This window comes from Amblyomma maculatum, chromosome 1, assembly GCF_055883805.1.
Source record: "Amblyomma maculatum isolate TAMU_Amacu chromosome 1, ASM5588380v1, whole genome shotgun sequence".
Lineage (NCBI taxonomy): Eukaryota > Metazoa > Arthropoda > Arachnida > Ixodida > Ixodidae > Amblyomma > Amblyomma maculatum.
The window spans coordinates 281058488-281077597 of NC_139344.1; the positions used below are offsets into that span (position 1 = coordinate 281058488).

Here is a 19110-nt window from a genome sequence, read left to right on the forward strand (position 1 = left end):
CTTTGCAGACACCCTGGGTCTGCCTCATCGACGGCCACAATGATTTTGAAATACCTAGTGTCTCGTGTTGCGCAACCTGGAAGGTGTATTTAATCGGTCGTGTGTGCTGCATGCACAAAAGAAAACTGATTTTTTCAAATAAAGCAGCTCTTAAGTGAATGCAGCATTTTCATTGAGATTTTGCTTGAGTCTGCACGCGCGTCTACTGCCAAGGCACGTACGTCATTTTGATACCTAGGTTTGACCACTGGCTTATAACGAAGTTTTTCATTACAACAATATTTAAAAACAGCGGAGGATTATTGGTGGTCCCGCGTGATTCTTTATATCAAGATCTGACTGCACACACTGATAGCTCATGTATTTATGCAGGGACAATGGATAAGTAGTGATGGAATTGTGCTGGCTGCCCTTCATTTATTGTCTGATCCAAGCCATTTTTTCCACGTTTATCCCAGGACTAAAACTGACAGCGCAAGCATAAAGCCAGTAGAGCAACACTGCATCACCAAGCAGCTTAACTGCTTTAAAAGCCTTTCAGACCTTCAGTCAATGGTGCTGCCTCTTTCCTTGGGGAACACATTAGAACAGCAGGTACCAAAAGTAGAAAAAACGAGCTCGTGTGTCATCCTCTGTGTCTGCTTTCTTTCTGCACTTTTAAAAAATATGCATGCCAACACAATCAGTGGCAGTTGTTTTGTATGTTTTGTTGTTGTTTCTACGGAATGCAAAACATGTCTTGCTCCTTATTAGTACAAAGAAGCAAATTCAAGGAGTGCACTATTCTCAAACATACGTACCTGCCCTTGGTAAGCCACGAGGCTTGGCTTCACCCAACCTCTCGGCCAAGCTCAGCAGAGCTTCATAGTTTTCAGCTGCTGGCGATTCAGCATTGGCCATCTCAGGAGCATATGCTGGCATCGGGTTGTTGGACAGCATGGCACTAGAACCATCATAAGGCCACCAGCTGTATGAACAACGATGCAAACGGTATTAGCATGTTTCCAGGGCCTACAAATACCGCAGCAAACACAATGAGCACAAAAATATGCACGCATTCCAGGCTGACCAAGCCGCAGATAAACCACATGAAAACAATTCTTTCCAAATAATGTCCCCGATGAAGCAAACTAGTTTTTTTTGAAAGCTCCCATTGACATACTGATGTACTCTTCCAAAACATGCGCAAGTAGCAGCCAAAACATCTCTTCTTTGGCACTTTGATGTTCACTCGGCACCATTTCAGTCATGCCTCCAGTTAACAAGTTCCTTTAAACACTTCAGCTTGATCTCAGGGGTGTACAATATGAAGCGAGGCAAGCTGCACTCACAAGAGGTGCAGTAGGAAGCCTGGATGTGGATGTGGAGGTGGCGGTGGCGGAGGGGGCGTTGCAGCCATTAGAGGACTGCGCCAACGACGGCCAGAGCTGCGTCGCCCATGAACCAGGCGGCGGGGGTGAACCTGAACCACAAATAACCAAACAAAAACAAAACTATCCAACCAGGCAAAACCAAAAAACATTCTGGAAACAGGCTGTCGACTCACACAAAACAATACTTTACTACATAACACTGTTTTTCAAGCTGCATGTGCATATTTAGAAGGACACGGCTGTAGGCCAGTTGGTAACACATATGGGACTCAATAACTGAGAAAAAAAAAATTAAACGGTGGATAAAGATAACCGCATCGTTTAGTATTGCTTCTTTCTGCTACCTGTTTTTTGCAGTTTTTTTAGTCAATAACTTGCGCGAACCCCCTCACGTTTGCTACTGGCTGGTAGGCAAGGCACATAATTGTATTGGCATTTTACAAGTTTTGCAGCACAGGAAGGTGACAGCACTGTGTCAGCACCACTGCTCTCTCCAACATGCACTGCACTACTAATAAACAAATCAGTAACAAGAATTAAACAAAAGATTTTGCAGTAGTGTATTGTGATGTTCAAAATGCAGGGACATGGCCAAACTTTTTGGTGTCCATTATGCGGGCCATTACATAGAAAAGGTGCTCGCTATAGACCTGTTGGACTATATTATATGAAAACAGCAGGTTAGCAAATCATTTTATAGTGTAAAGATACCTTCCCATCATCAAGTGAGCATGCCTGTTGACAAGAGGAACATGTTAAAAACACTGACACAACCCCAGCAGAAAGTAGATGTCCCCTGCTCAACAAATACATTCATACAAACAGGTTGGATAGCAACATGAAAAAATTAAGAGCTAGTTTTACATGTGGAAGAATAAATGGCTGAATGAAAAAATAATATAGCAACATGTCTTCACAGTAGGCTATAATCTCCCAGCATGACAGAAGATGAGGTATGCAATTTTGATAAGACTGCAGCATTGTGGTCACTGTTCCCAGCACAATTAGAGTTGAGAGTTCAGGCATATCAGGACAAAGGGATTATATGATTGGCTGCTCTCATGTTATTGGCACTTGAAACAGAAAATACTCTTTTTTCTCTTGCTGCCATGCACCCATACTACAGAACTGTGTAAAACAAACACATCAAACACAAAATAAAAAGTTGAAGCCAAGGCTAGTTACTTTTAACTGAGGACGAAAGTGCTAAATTAAAAGTAGGAGCTGGAAGCTTGGCTTAGAGTTCTAGTTTGAAAGAAAAGCGTGCATCTGAGATAACCAAAGAACTGTGAAAGGTCCAGGGAATAGAGCTATCGCTGTTTCACTCTTGGTAGACACCTCCATTTGATCACGAAGGAGAATTAGAGGCGTGGAGGACTTTGGATTCATTTTTCACCACCTAAGGTTTGTAGACATGCACAAATTGCACCTCCATCAAAATGCGGCTGCTGCCACAGCCAGGATTTGACCCCTTCATGCTAAGCAGCCAACACCACAGCAGGAGGCTTATTTCGCATATTTTGTAAGCGTTGGGATACACCTTGCATTTAAACCATTTCTAAGGCCAACTCCCAATCAAAAGCTAGCAATCAAGAAAAGCCATTTCTCCAAGGTGCAACCAGTGCATTTATGATCCATGTCTGCTGGCATTCTCCATGCAAGGTTGAATGCTAAAAAACACACCATGCATATGAAGTCTGACTGAGGCGTCATGGTGGTCACAGTGTCTGGCAAGAGATGCGAGATCGGAGGTGAGGGCGAGTGAGTGCCCGGTGCTGCATGGTGGCTTATCTGGGGAGAGAGGCCACCATAAGCGCCCCCGTTCCGCCGCTGTTCAGCCAGAAGCTCGAGGTCAGGTTCCTGAGACTGCAAAAAAGAAAACAAAGCTCCTTCTGACAAAAGCATGCAGTGATGCTTATGCTTGATATGCCATAGCGCCCCAACCCTAGAGCTCCCAGCAGAGCAAACCGCTTTGTAATACGGCTTGCCGACCACCCCTGCAGATGTGGAGATGTGCTTCACTGCAACACAGCCATGGATACTCTCGGCACTTCAAGGCACGGCCAGACAGGAGGCAGCACTGAGTGCACGCGCACCCTTCGCTCTTCCCCTGCCAGGCCGCGGCCAAAGCAGCGTATAGCAGAGGCGCTGGCATCAAAGCATCTCCCACTCATAACAGCGGCAGTGCATTTCCTGCAACGCGACCACTCTTGCTCCGTGCCCCTAATAGGGTGAGAGCGCACAACATCGACCTACACTGTTTATTTTAATGGCGTGCCATGGCTTAGAGGGTTAACAGGCACCTTGATTACCGTATTTAGTCGCATAATGAACTTGACCCGCACTTTTGCCACTGAGATTTAAAAAAAAGAAAAAAAAAAAAAAAAGCATAGTCATTAGCCGTTTCGCATCACCGCCCACAGCACATTGATTCGCAGCATGCCACGGTGCTGTGCAGCGATAATATCAGGGCGTGTGGGTGGGGGGCAAACTGCCAGCGCCCTTGTTGCTCAGCTTGTTCGGTTGCACAATAATAATAATAATAATCGGTTCACAGGAAGGGAAAGGCGCAGTATCTGTCACACTTGCTCTGTGGACACCTGAACCGTGCCGTAAGGGAAGGGGTGAAGGTGGGAGTAAAAGTGGAAAGAGAGAAAGGGGAGCTGTAGTGGAGGACTACGGAGTAATTTCGACCACTTGGGGATCTTTAGCGTGCGCTGACATAGCACAGCATGCGGATACCACTTCGTTTCGCCTCCATCGAAACGCAGCCGCCGTGGTCGGGTTCGAACCCGGGAACTCCGGCACAGTAGTCGGGCGTCTTACCACTGCACCACCCCGGCGGGGCACGGTTGCACAAGCCTGGTTTTCAGTATGCTCACTTTAATCACATCGTGACTGCGGCGTGCGCTGTCCACTTCCACAACATCAATGACACGTGTGATAGCAGCAAACGCCTTTTTGAGGAAACAACGCTAAAAAAATAAAAAATAGGCGGCATCATGATTGCACCTGACAGCGAGTTTTCATTGATGATGGATGGATGGAAAAATGGATACGCTCAGCATATTCTTGCAACAAAATTTTTTGCCTTGGTCAGATTTTTGGCGATATTCGGTTAATTCGAACATTTTTCTTGGCCCCAATGACTTCAAATGAACAATGTTTTACTGTATGCCCGTAATCGTTGCTTTTTACGAGACAACCTCATCACACTGCGGTGGCACCCCGCCGTGGTGGTGCAGTGGTTAGGCTGCTCGACTACTGTGCACCCAAGGATGCGGGACTGAATCCCGGATGCAGTGGCTGCTTTTCGATAGAAGCGAAAAGCAAGGCGCCCGTGTGCTGTAAAGAACCCCAGGTGGTCGAAATTTCCGGAGCCCTCCACTGCAGCACTTCTCATACCGTGAATCGCTTTGGCCTCCTCAAACCACAGTGGCACATCAGCATCACATGGCATTTTGTAACGCTTCAGGACTTTCGCACACTGTATTATTGAATCTGGGCCTATACCTCGCTCATTGCTCCGTCCCGACCCAAGCGGTGACAGCCGACCATTCGACAGCCCAAGCTCCATTTGCTTTAAGGCTAGTCGCTCTCAGGATCCAAAGCTCCACAAACCAAACACTGTGGTGGCCAATGAAGATATCATAACCCAGGAAGGTACCCAAAGTAATCTCTCTTAATGCTGTCAGACAAGACAAATAATATTTTGGCAATGCTACATAGTTGCGGTTCAGAGAACATATCATCAAAACAAGATTCCCGAAGCAAGCAGATTATGTTAAAAAGATCAGTCCGCATGTTCCTTCACAAACGGCAGAGCTGCAAACCACCATGCAATTGCCTGAGAGGCACTCTGCGTGTTGGTTGACTCCTTCTAAGCCATGGACTTAACAGCACCGGATAAAGTCAGCGTCAGTTAAGCGAGGCCACCCAGACTGGCTGCAGTTGCTGTTCACATGCACTCACTTGCCTCCAGCGAGTAAGTATAAAAGTGGCACCTAGCATAGAGAATTGCACTTACTGTGCAAGCTTCCGGATCGTATTAGATTCTGTTGCCTTTTACTATCAAAAGCTTCGCTTAATACTTTTTTTCATTGCTGAGGGCTAGAAATAGAAAGAATTCAATCTCATGGTCGCTCCTGGCCGTGCCAGATGCTTTACATCCAAAGGTTCCTTAATTCCTGACTCTGGCTCGACAGCGTCTACATGCTTTTAGCCAAGCGGGTCAAGCAAGCCTATGCTTTACAGAAGAGTTAACTCGACTCACTCCACCGCTTACTTTACTCAATCTGACTGCGTACACATGAACCCGACAGCTGGTTTTTTACTGAACAGGCAAACTCAATCAGACCCTGTGGAGACCGCGTATACAGGGCTCTACTCTCGGCGGCAAGTTTAAGAAAAAAGTGGCGAAAGCCAGGACGTTTGATCAAATGTTAGCATGGAAACCAGCTACACCTCTGTCAGGCCGCAGTAAAAAGAGTTGAAACCATATCCCTGTGCTTAAGAGTCGAGAGCCTAAATCACTAACAGGCTAGCACGACACGACGCTGATTCAATCTGCCAACACAGTGTCTTCGTGATGTTTGCATCTATACTCCGTTTCATACATCAAGTGCAACGCAGCGAAAGCTACGCAAGTAGTCCGCAAGAAAAGAAAAAGAAGCGTATCACTACGCGCTCGTTTCGTGGCGGAGTGGTTTCTGCAGAAACGGGCGCTATTCCAAGCATACACGTTTGCAATAACTTGCTTCGCGTGCCTGGACATCTTCGCAGTGCACCGAATCCGATCTTTTATCCTTAAAAATAGTGCTTTTTGTGGAGTTTATGGCAAATGTAAGATTTATTAAGCTTGCAGACAAAGCAACTATTATTTCCTCTCGTCAAGAGTAGGCACTATTTTTCATCACAGATGCCGGGAGCGCAAACAAGGGCTCTAGGTTTGGCAGTGTTGCACTTGATGTATGAAACGAGTATATGTCACATTACGCCGACAGAAACAGTTGGCCGACAGGCAGCGCCGGAACCATGTCTCTCGCAAGACAGCTGTCGGCAAACGGTCCCCCAACTTCTATGATACACTAGTGAGACAACCTGCGAAACCTCCCGACGATCCGGTCCTCTCGTCCTCACTCTCCTTGTTATTATATTATTCCTTTTCTTAACCCTTTACTTTTTATTTTACTTGGTTTAATCCCATTATTGTTAAGTAGCATAGGCAGGGAAGCATTATTTTTAATTCTGTTTCATAAATCCAACCATACTAAAACAAGCGCCTCATCAGTCAAGATTACGCATCGACACTACATCCCGTTCAGTATTTCCCAGTAGTGATTGAAAAAAATAATAGCAGTCCAAACCAAATAAGAAGCATTGGATACGAAAAAAAAAATAATAATAATAAAATAATAATAATGTCAAACCTACGACCTCCCGTTTCATAGCCAACTTGGGTAACCACGTCCCCACGAAAGCTAAGCCTAATCTGTGCTTAAAGATGCCCAGATATGAATTCAGCCAACATGTTTTTTTGGATCTGAAAATATGGAAAGCATAGGGGCGATAGGAGCTTACCGCTTAACTGCAGACTGTCTGGTTTGCTGAGAGTAAACTGATAATATTTTGAGTCTTGCTGTGCAATGCAGTAGCAGATAAAGCCTTCAGCAGATTTCACAGGGCTGGCCACAGCACTGCGTGGCTGCTGTTGGTTGTGCTCTGAATACAAGTTCTACACTTCATGCACGCAATTCTTTACACACAGTACGCTATGCCACAAAAATGTCTTGCTTGACACATACGTAGAGTTGAAGTTGGATTGTGAAGTAGTGATGCACATAATTTCGCAGCAACTAGATATTATAACTAAACATACTTCATACTGTAGGAGTATCGGCAGTTCTAAGCTGGCTCCAGGAAAATAACTGCTTCTTCGTCATTTCTCCAGCACCTACTTTATTGATTTTGCACTGTTCTGGGCACTTTCAAATGCCAAAAGGTAGCTCGCGCTGTTATTGGAGATCACCCCAAGTGGAAAATACCAAAGCTGACTTTTCGCTCGCGCTCAAGTGTAGGTTGGGATTCATCATCAGCTGGGCTATACCCACTGCAGAGCGAAGGCCTCCCCCATACTCCTCCAATTAACCAGTCCTGTCTAGCTGCATCCACTTGACCCCTGCGAACTTCTTAACCTCACCCGCCCACCTTTCTGCTGCCCTCTGCTATGCTTTCCTTAAGGACCCTTGGAATCCAATTTGTTACCCTAAGTGACTATCGGTTGTTCTCTCTACGCACTACATGCCCTGCCCATGCCCATTTCTGCTTCTTGATTTCCACTAGAATGTCATTAACTCGAGTTATTTCTTTGACGCAATCCCCGCGCTTCCTATCTTTTAACGTTCCACCTACCATTTTTCATTCCATAGCCCTTTGTGTTGTCTTCAACTTAAGCACAACCCTTTTAGTTAGTCTCCACGTTTCAGCCCCATAGGTGAGCACAGGTAAGATGCAGCTGTTGTATACTTTTCTCTTGAGTGATACCAGTCAGCTGCTAGTTATATTCTGCAAATATTTGCCAAATGTGCTCCATCCCAATCTTATTCTCCTAGTTATTTCCCTTTCATGGTCTGGATCTGGGGTTACTATCCTAAGTAGACATATTCGCCTGCCCCTTCCAGTGCTTCACTCGTCATCATCATCATCAGCCTGATTATACCCACTGCAGGGCGAAGGCCTCTCCCATATTTCTCCACTTAACCCGGTTCTGTGCTACCTGCATCCACTTGACCCCTGCGAACTTCTTAATCTCATCCGCCCACCTAACTTTCTGCCGCCCCCTGCTACGCTTTCCTTCCCTTGGAATCCAGTTTGTTACCCTCAGCGACCATCGGTTATCCTCTCTTCGCACTACATGTCCTGCCCATGTCCATTTCTTCTTCTTAATTTCTACTAGAATGTCGGTAACTTGAGTTATTTCTCTCACCCACTCTGCACGCTTCCTATCTCTTAATGTTACCCCTACCATTTTTCGTTCCATAGCCCTCTGGGTTGTCCTCAACTTAAGTAGAACTCTCTTGGTTAGCCTCCACGTTTCAGCCCCATAGGTGAGTACAGGTGAGTGCTTCACTACCTATTGTGAATTGCCGTTTCTTCCCGAGGCTGTTGAACATTACCTTAGTCTTCTGAATATTGATTTTCAGGCCTACCTTTCTACTTTTCCTGTCTAGGTCACCAATCATTCTTTGCAGTTCATCTCCTGAGTTACTTAGCAAGGCAATGTCATCAGCAAATCGCAGATTACTGAGGTATTCTCCATCTACTCTTATCCCTAACTGCTCCCATTCTAAGTCTTTTGCAAGCTGTGAATAGTACTGGGGAGATCGTGTCTCCTTGCCTAACACCTTTCTTTATAGGAATGTTGTTGCAAATTTCTTTATGCAGAACTATGGTTGCTGTCAAGGATTGTGTAGCAATTATACTTTCCTATATATATTAATGCTGAAAGGTATTCGCCGTCGACATGGTACAGAATTGGCTTAGCGTTTTGAGAATGTTTTTGCTCGGTGGCCGTTCTCGCGAAGACACTGACAGTCGGCAGACTGGTTTTGTCGGTGTCCCTGGCCTCAAAACCTGTCCACTGGGGAGACATGTGGTTTCTGGTCATGCTTGTGTCATTGTCGGCCTAGTTTGATAGCTTGGTTTTGCCGCAGAAACGGTTTGCCAACAGGTTGGCTGACTGTCAGTGTCATCATCGGGTCTGTGTCGGCGTCGTGGCGTGCTCGTGAGACAGGCCCTTAAAGCGACTAGAAATGGCTAGAAAGGCCACTGATAAATGTTTTGAATGTGTAGAACGAATGCTTCCAAGCGTTCCCCCAAAATACAACTCCTTAAAACAAAGGCAGCAATTTCTTATTAATTTTTAAAAACTGCGTTTTTTGAAATTTGCGGGCAGTTCTATTTCTCAAGTGGAGGTGAGATTTAGAACTATTCTGCCATGAGTACATATGTCACAACTACAGAGAGTGACAGGCTGTCACTGGCTGCAGCCGTGATGGCCACTACGTCACGGACACACTTCTGGTAGCTTCGAAAGTCGTCTGCTCGAGTGTTGCATGCACTACATGCTTAAACCCCTGAGCTTCGCGCTTCGGTTTGCAATGTTAACCGAGAAGGTGGTAGCGTCTGACTGAAAGTGCACGTCGGTGCCACAGTGCGAAAAGAGCACAAGCAGGCCCGATTCAACACCGTACCGATTGTACACTTCTGCTTTAGATCATATTTCAGGAGCAGCACATAGAACAGGTGGCATCAACCTTCATGTACCGACCGAAGGCACAGCAACAGTGTACTGTATTCCCGTCTCGTCTTTGCAGCATCGATCATTTGTGCGGCGTGTTGATAATTAAACGAAACATGTGTCAAAAAATGCCTGCACTCAGCTGCACTGCGAAAGTTGCAGCACCATACGCTACCAGGTTACCACAGAGATGCTGTCTGCGAGCACTGCGGCTGACGGCACTCCGGTCGTGCACTGCTCCCTGGTCGTCGCTATGCCTTGTTTGTTTGGCTTCGAAGCCACGGCGGACGGCGTTTCGGAATCTGCCACTTCGCTGTCTCTTTAGCGTAGCCACTCGTGTACTACTATGCACGATTCTTGCGTGTATTTGCAGAAATCGGTGACAACCTGCGCTGCCGAATTGCATGTGCCGAGCTGCTTTGCTGATGCTTTGCACCGTTGATTCTGGCTCGGATGATGCGTACACGAGATACATGCATGCATGTTTTGCATTGACACTTCCTAAATGATGTGCGAAAGGAAAAAAAAAACACTACCCTTTTTGTTAATCTCAATTCTTAAGATTCGCAGATGAGTAATTCATGCTCACCTGTAATCCGATATCCAAACCTTGCAGCGATCTCTTGAAAAGATTAGTCCGTTCTCACGTCAATGATACGTGTACATTCAATTCGCTATGCACCACAAGAGATGCCTCTCCCCAACCATCAGGAAAGTGTTCCAGGCTAAAAACGACGACGACACGTTTGCATACATGCAACTCGCACGCTTGTCTGCCAGCATCCATGCAGAGCCGTTGCTATCGCGTCAACTCCGCAAGGACACCGGGCGCCATTGGTCAAACCGCAGAAGACGGCACCAAAGCTACTGACACCGAAGGCTGACCGGCAGTGCGAGATAAGAAATGGGTCTTGTAGAAAGCCGTACTCGGCAGGAGATCACGCTAATTTGCATTCAATGGGACAGGGATATGAAGGGAAGTGCCACGGCGGCCACCGGTGTATATGGACAGCAGCCAGCCCACCTGCAGGCATGCGCTTGCAAACGACCCGAGTCGTTCAGGCTGCTCTCGCACACAATTCCATGAGGTCAAGAAACTGCAGAAACCGGCGGCCGAGGAAGACGTGAGACAAGGTTGAAAGCTATGCAAACGCAGACGGGAAGGGAAAGGCAGAGACCGATGAATGTGTGGGCAATGCTCAGGAAAACAGGTGAGACAACTAGAAGTCTGCGAACCGAGCGTCACCTGATGACATTTCATAGGTGGGGCGAAGTTCCCAAGCTGTTTTCTTTGTTTTTTCTAGTGTCTCGAAGTGTTGTTGAGGGGGAGAGGAGGAGCGCCATTTTTAATCGCCAATATCTCCGGTGTTAATATGAAGCTAGCTACAACATTCTTGCAATGAATTGACTTGTGAGGGAGTACCTATCTCTCGACCCATTTGCTTTTCATAGTCCAAAAGAGCCCTACTCAAACTGCATGCTGCAGAGTCATGTGACACTTCTGACATGCACATAAAAGAAGATGCGATAGAAAGCTGATGGCCCCTTCCCTGGAAATAGGCAAGTTTTCTTGCTTTAATGAGCTTTGTGTCAGCATGCAATGACAGTGGCTATTGGTCCCACACCAGCCATGCAAGTGAGCCTGTTTCGAACCCTAACTGATGGAACTGCACAGTTCCCTCACTTGCATCTGTATGGTTCTTCCACTGCACCAAACTGTGCATTCATCAAGTACCATTTGTGTGTTGTGTGATGATGAAGCCTGTACATGCGTTGCAGCCACTTGTCACAGGCACCACCATTACAGTGTTGCACCGTGAAAGGTGCCAGCGAGGCCTTTGCCATTTTGCTTCCTGTATGGCACCCCCACCGTGTGCACACAATAAATCATGAATGGAAATGCAAAAAAAAAAGAATACTGTTTTCATCTCAAAAGCAGACTATTGTTGCCCACTCTTTCAAAAAAAATTTACCAAGATCCAAGTTGTTCTCGCCAGTTATTTTGATGTCATTCAATAATTCAAACTTTAGATAATTACTCTTTTTTTTTAGATTCCTTGCAATTCGAATTAATGAGCTAAGCGTGCACACCTCTGACAAGTTCTTAAGCTACTGCGTGTACAATAATGTGGAATCTTGTCTTGATAAGGTATGACAAAGTACAGAATGCAGAAAAAGACACTTTTCTAAGGACTCGTAACTCTAAAGCAAGCATACTATAGTTGGTTACAGCTCAAGAATGAAGCGACAAATGCCCCTCAAAGATGATCCTCCAGACAATGACATTGGGTAGTCATAATGACATTGGAGTTATCCCCCAAGCATGACATCACAGGCGGCAGGCAGGTGCATCCGCAAAATGGGACTGACTACGATGACCATCTGTCGAAAACATTGGCCTCGTTTGAGGAGTATCTGACCACAGCATCCTTGATTTGAGTCAGACTAGAGCTTCCTACAGATCAAAGCGCTGTTTGTTCACTACATCCCACAACAGCTTTGCTCACAGCAACTGGCACCACATGCATTGCTGGCACAAAAAATATCTTTGATCTCTGTGCCAGTCTGGCAATGAGCATTACATGACTGGGAAAGAAAGAGCTCACCTGCGACAGCAGTGTAGCATGCTGGGGTGCCCTCTGGTGAGTAGCCAAGGGAGCAGCGGCCGCAGCCATCATTTGGTGTGTGGGGTGGAGGAAAGCTGGCGCTGCGAACTGATGATGGTGGAAGCAGCATCCGCAGGGTGCCACATGGTGGTGGTGGCCAGATGCTGCAAGCAATGGTGTAGCGAAGAAAGAGGGAGTGAACAGAGGGAGATGGTAGTGAGGTGCCCCAGCCGCTCCTCCAGCGGCCCCAGCTGCCCCCAGGGGACCCCCGCCACTCGCCATGCTGCTGCTCGTACTACACACGGCAAAGGGCTGCGCTGGCACAGCAGAGGCCAGGGTCACAGGTACCTGCGCAGCACACAAGAAACAGAAGCCACTATGAGCTTTGGCATCCCTTTTCGCAAACTGGCTGGCGAGACAGAAACAAACGTGGGACAACTTTTTTCAGCACGTGCCAGTAAGGCAAGCAATTGAGAAATGCAAAACGGCAAGTAAATAAGAACTCTCCTACACTCAGGCAAGAAACGTAATCTGCCAATGGTAATGAAGTATGCAAATCGAGGCAAATATCGACATATAGCAGTCAAATCCATTTGTGCTGACAAATGTTGAAGCAGCTGCTGCTATTTACAAGTGATGCATTTATTTTGCTAATGCAGCGATATGCAATGGGTTTGCTACCACTAGCTCGTCCTAGTCTCTTCCTGGCTGCATCTCTCTTCATCATACAGATACTGCGAATAAGACCACTCGGTTTCTGCATGATTTCGACCCAAGCAGAATGACCTTCCATTTTGCAAGAAACTACTAAACAACCCACTTCCTAAAGCATGGAGAGCAGCACACACAACAAAGTCAGAGGACAACACAGCCAAGCATTCAGCCATAAATTATACAACTGCACAAGATCTTAGCAAAGGATGTATTTTCATAGAAGTCTTAAACAAGACACCTGCTACAGCTTGATGCAAACTAACAATGAGATTCAGTTTTAAAGAATATACTTTCTCCAATTCCCTCACTGAAACAGCTTTCAGGACTACCACTCTCAGAGTATACATGGCAGTACACAAGTTAAATCTGCATCATGGGTGGCTTCCTGCTGTAGAAAAAAGCAGACACCTTACACTCCACAAGGTCTTCAGTTCCCATAGGCACCAAAGTATCATTCCAAAGACAAAGCTAAACCTAAAGTATGTGCCTAATATTTACTTTAAAAGGATACTATTTGCAAATGTAAATCAGGCTAGACTGACAGCTTAGCACCACATGATAGCAAATGAAATTTTTATAACCCAGAAGCCACTTGCAGATTCATACAGCTGCAATGAGTGATGTATCATTCATGAGCTCTCTCGAGGAATGCTGTTTTGCCCTCTCAATGGCCAACTGCAGTAAAAATAAGAGGCAAGAAAATGCAGCAAGCACAGTGCACAATGCCGTTCGTTCTCAGTTCAGTTGTCAAATTAGTTGCTATGTACAGGCTGTGGGCACAATGAAATTGCAAAGTATTCATAAATCATCCATATTTTTATTTGTTTTTCCATTTAGAATTACTCATGCTGACGCTAGTACACATGCCCATCTTCGCATGTGAAATGCAATGCAAGCACACGGTCTATGTTTTTTGTGTGTGTAGTGGAAACACGAATACTATGTCCTGAAAAATACCCGAGTAGTACCTCATGCATACACCATCACCTCTACTTCTTATTTGGCTTGTCACAAAAACATTTTTTTAGTATGGGCATCACCAGACTCCTTCTATGCTTTCTCTGGTCATGAAAATCCTGCTGGAGTTTATTCTTATACAGTCAGGGCTTGCCATTAGAGGCACCACTGTGCACTAAGGGATACCAAGCTGTCGCCGGAGCTGCTGCCCCTCTTCCCCCATTATATTTCGAGTTGCATGTCAACGTTTCAAAACTGTTGTACAAGTTGACGTTAGGGTGCACTTCCCACTAGGTAACTGCAGGGAGGAGCAGATGTTAGGCATGAAATTAAAAACTGCAAATTATGGTGCAACAAAGGTATTTTGGGAGGAAACATGATTCTTCTGCCTGCAAAGGGTGGCTTGTTTGTTTCAAGATAGAGACTATTAATGGGCGGCATTCTGTATGCACTAGTTGAGAGACGATAACCTACATTATGTACTGGGTCTAGTCATTTTAAACACGATTGCTTCGCTGGACCATACACTATGCACCCATAATCAGACAGCGATAAATCTGCACGAGGCACTTCCTACCAGAGTCCCGTGTGCTTTCACAACAGCACTTTTAGGCTGAGGGCTTGAAAAGCTTTCCGAATTACTGTTTTTCTAGCAGGAATATGAGTTTTTTTATCAGAAGTCAGGCTAAGAAGATTCTACAGAAACAGGAGCGCTCCGTCCTGTCTCCCTTGTCTTTTTGTGCGCATAAAACCAATCTGAGTATGAACCAACTAGCCCCACAACGCATATTACTATTCTACAGCTAGTTTGGCTTCATCGAAATACAAAGTGTGGTCATCTCCTTTGTGTGAGAAAAAAACAGCCGCAGATTTTTGCATCATGAATTTAAATTATTTTTGTCTGCCTAAACAGTGAGCTTATTTAATGCCATTTTTGTTTGCCTCTCACATGTAAGTATGCTGGAGGATGTGTGAGCTCTTTGCAGGTCATCAAATAAAACTAAATACATAATGGACTTTGAGATTTATATATTTATGGAAATCTATAAACCCACATAGGGATGTCGCATGACAGGAAATACGAAGCAACACGAAACACAATCAATGAAACTTGGATTAGAGAACATTTTTGATGACATTTTTAAAAACAATGGTGCTGGTACGAAGTGCAGCTTCAGCAGACATACCATTTCGGTTGATTACTCTTCGAACAAATAAAGAATGCACGTGCGCAGTAGTACGTGCGTGACATGGATAAACCGCTTTAGTGTGATTGGTGTAAAGGGAAACGTGATGAGCTGGTGTAAAATCTGCGAAGGATGAGCGATACAATTTGTGAAAGAGGCTAGTCTGTAAGCCGATATATTTTGAGCAATGTCTTGAGATAAGGTAGGTGAGCCTTGGATTTGATGGCAGTGATACTAAAACAATAAGAGTAATCGGAGTGGATGAATCTAGCCTCATGGTTCTGGACTGATTCAAGTGATTTAATCAAGTAAGAAATGTGAGGGTCCCGAACTGCACATGAATATTCCAGATAAGGACGAACTAATGCTACGTAAGTGAGAGATTTAATAGAACAAGTGAATGGTAAACGGCGTCCTAAAGTAAGACCAACAGGAAACGGTTAGCTTCAATAGTAATCACTGTAATGTGGGCAGTCCAAGAAAGATCATGCAATATGTTAATTCCAAGGGACTTTACATGGGAGCAATAACAGTGCCGCAGTGTACACAGTTAAGTGTTGGATAAAAGTATCAGCAATGAAAGAAAATTTAGAAAATTAAGGAAGCTTTAGTTATAATTAAATACATTAACAAAGTTTTACACCAATATTCGAAAGGAAAAGGCCAGTTTGGAGTGCAAAAACATTGGCATTATTGTTAATTGGGTGATAAATAACCTAGTCATCAGCAAATAAGCAGATGGCAGATGAAATGCTTGAAGTACCGTATTTTCCGGTGTATAAGTCGCGGCTTTTTTCTGAATTTTAGGTTGGTGCGTTGTATAGAACGGTGCGACTTATATAAGGACAAAATTGGATTCAATGTCCTACGTATCCAGCAGATGATGATGATCTGGTGATTACGCCCTTTGCAACGGGCGGGCATCTCAAAATGCCCAGACAGGGAAAGAAAAAGAAACTAGGAAAAAAAAAAACAGAAATGTTCCAAAACAAAAAACAAGACCACGAGGTAGAATGTACACATTGCGCCACCGCACGGCGTGCACAGTAACTGCATTTCAAAATAAAATTAAAGTAACATCAAATTTTCCAAAAAAAACAAAATGAAGCTTATGCATTTTTGCAGAAAATGTTTGCAAAAAGGGGAAAATGTAGTTATTTTGAAAATGTTGCACTATAAATAATAAGCGTACAGCGACTTTCCTCAATCGGCCTAATTTGCTCTCCACAAATAGCGCCCACGACTGTTCTGGACCGCTTGCAGCATTGCTAGGCGCACCGGAGTCACACCGGCGCTTCGTGGTGATTGTACGTGTTCTGCGATGTAAGCAATTGTCGATTTCAGTTCACTGTTGCCAAAACTATTCTTGATGACCATTTTCATTCGTTAAAATTTGTGAATTTTCTCATCGCCAGAATCGCTCACCTGAAGTGGCGCTCAAAACGGCGCACGAAAGCGGTGCCTCGATCGGTAAGATTCAAACTTGCATAGCTTAGGAATTTGGGCAAAACTGTAGCGAAGCGAGCGGCGACATTGGCACTGCTACGAGCAACAAGTAGTCGAAGAGCGAGTTGGCAACAATGGCATGTTTCCAAATTGTTCGTGTGGCAGAACGTGACAGGATTGCCAAAACGATGCAAACATCATATTTACAGATGCAGTTGACCAACTGTTTCCGCAGAGTGACTCTGCCATGAGAGCATATGGCAGAGTCGCACTGTAAACAGAGCATACGGCACACCTACTCATTGACGTCACGAGTTTTTGGCCCAGGTGACATTTCAATATTATGCCTTCCGTTTTTTGATCTCAAGTAAACACCTGGCAAACACGAACCGAAACCGAAATATCTGCAAACTAATAATGTGATAATAAATTATATAATGCGATTTTGGGCTTCTAACACCCTGCTCTATGCTAACAAAATCGCTACGCACTATTTACAACACAAAAGTACAGCACAACTTTCACTGTCGAGTGTTTCGGGTCATGACACACCCCCATTGTCAGCCTGCTTTCGAGTATCAGGGATCGAAACAATTTATTATTGATTATGAACATGACACAAATAACACAGCTAATGGAAAATGCACATATTAGTGTTGTCAGAATCATAATCCGTCAGGGACATGTAGCCAGGGCCGAGGAGGGGGGAGGGCAGTGTCAGACCCCCCCTCCCCCCTCCACTAAAAATTTTCTGAGTGCTGCACCACCCCCTCCCCCCTCCCACTTTTTCGGCCTCTTTTATGTTTCAACCAGCAGCCAGCAGCGTTAACATCTGCTGAAAAATATTTTCGGCTACACCACTGGAATCTGAGCTCAGCTTTTATTCGGAATTGGAAGAGGCATCGCTCTAGTCCGCAGTTGATGGTTCCCTGTGAGAGACATCCAAAAGCAAATGTGCACAAGGAGGAAGCACTGAGTGGCCTGAAAAAGGCATAGAAGCAGCAAGTTGCGAAAAAAAATAAAATAAAAAGATGACGGAGAGAGATGGAAAGAGAATACAACGACCTTGTTTGATGCTGGTAACGCGAGCGAGCGAAAGCAGCGATAGATGGATGTTTTGACGAGCAATAGCATGTGCGCCTGAACTGACTTGACGCAACGTAACAGACAACTCAACAGAATAAAAAACAAGAACCTGTAAAGCTGCAGCAGATGACAAAACAACCTTTGTACAGATATAAGTAAACGGAGCACGCTTTTCCGTTCAAATTAAAATCATGCCATCTGCAATGGAGATCATCATCAGCCTGACTATACCCACTGCAGGGCGAAGGCCTCTCCCATATTCCTCCAATTAACCCAGTCCTGTGCTAGATACACCCACTTGACCCCTGCGAACTTAACCTTTTCTTCCGCTTTGCATTTAATGCTCTTTATTCCAATAATCACCTTAAGACAAAATTCCTGTAAATGTACACGGTATAAACAAGAAAGAAAAAACATTTGCCTTGCACTCGTAGACTGTTCGCTCCTGTATATATATATACTTAACCTCATCTGCCCATCTAACTTTCTGCCGCCCCCTGCTACGCTTTCCTTCTCTTAGAATCCAGTTTGTACCCTAAGCGTTATCCTTTCTTCGTGCTACATGTCCTGCCCATGCCCATTTCTTCTTCTTGATTTCCACTAGAATGTCAGTGACCTGAGTTATTTCTCTGACCCACTCTGCACATTTCCTATCTCATAATGTTATCCCTACCATTTTTCCTTCCATAGCCCTCTGCGTTGTCCTCAACTTAAGTAGAGCCCTGTTTGCTAGCCTCCACGTTTCAGCCAAATAGGTAAGTACAGGTAATATGCAACTGTTGTTTACTTTCCTCTAGAGCGATACCGGTAAGCTGCTAGTCATAATCTGGGAGTGCTTGCCAAATGCGCTCCATCCCAATCTTATTCTTCTTGTTATTCCCCTTTCATGGTCTGGATCTACGGTCACTACCTGTCCTAAGTAGACATATTCACCTACTACTTCCAGTGCTTCGCTACCTAACGTAAACTGCTGTTCGTTCCTTAGGCTATTGAACATTACCTTAGTCTTCTGCACATTGATTTTCAAGCCTACCTACTTTTCCTGTCTAGGTCATCAATCATTCTTTGCAGTTCATCCCCTGAGTTACTTAGTAAGGCAATGTCATCAGCCAATCGCAGATTACTGAGGTATTCTCCATCTACCCTTATCCCTAACTGATCCTATTCCAAGTCTCTGAATACTCCTAAGCAAGCTGTGAAGAGTACTGGGGAGATCATGTCTCCTTGCCTATCACCTTTCTTTATAGGAATTTAGTCACTTTCTTTATGCAGAACTATGGTTGCTGTGCACTTCCTATATGTATCGTCCAGCACTTTCACGCACAGCTTATCTACGCCCTGATTTCGCAATGAAGATAAGAAAACAATATTTGACAAAGTGAAAAGGTACAGGCATCTACTACCGGTTCCCAACATACCAGTGCAGAGTGAAAAAAACGAGC

The 19110-nt window shown here is 44.9% G+C and overlaps 1 protein-coding gene across 1 annotated transcript in view; it reads right to left on the bottom strand.

Moving 5' to 3' along the window:
* mura (ring finger protein murashka) overlaps positions 1 to 19110 on the bottom strand; it is a 163448-nt gene that overhangs the window by 16887 nt on the left and 127451 nt on the right. Inside the window, exons 6-9 of the mRNA XM_084591479.1 lie at positions 12279 to 12626; positions 3057 to 3239; positions 1332 to 1462; positions 801 to 967 (exon numbers count right to left, since the gene is read on the bottom strand). Of these exons, the coding sequence (XP_084447605.1) occupies positions 801 to 967; positions 1332 to 1462; positions 3057 to 3239; positions 12279 to 12626 (829 nt within the window). The remainder of the gene's footprint in view (positions 1 to 800; positions 968 to 1331; positions 1463 to 3056; positions 3240 to 12278; positions 12627 to 19110) is intronic.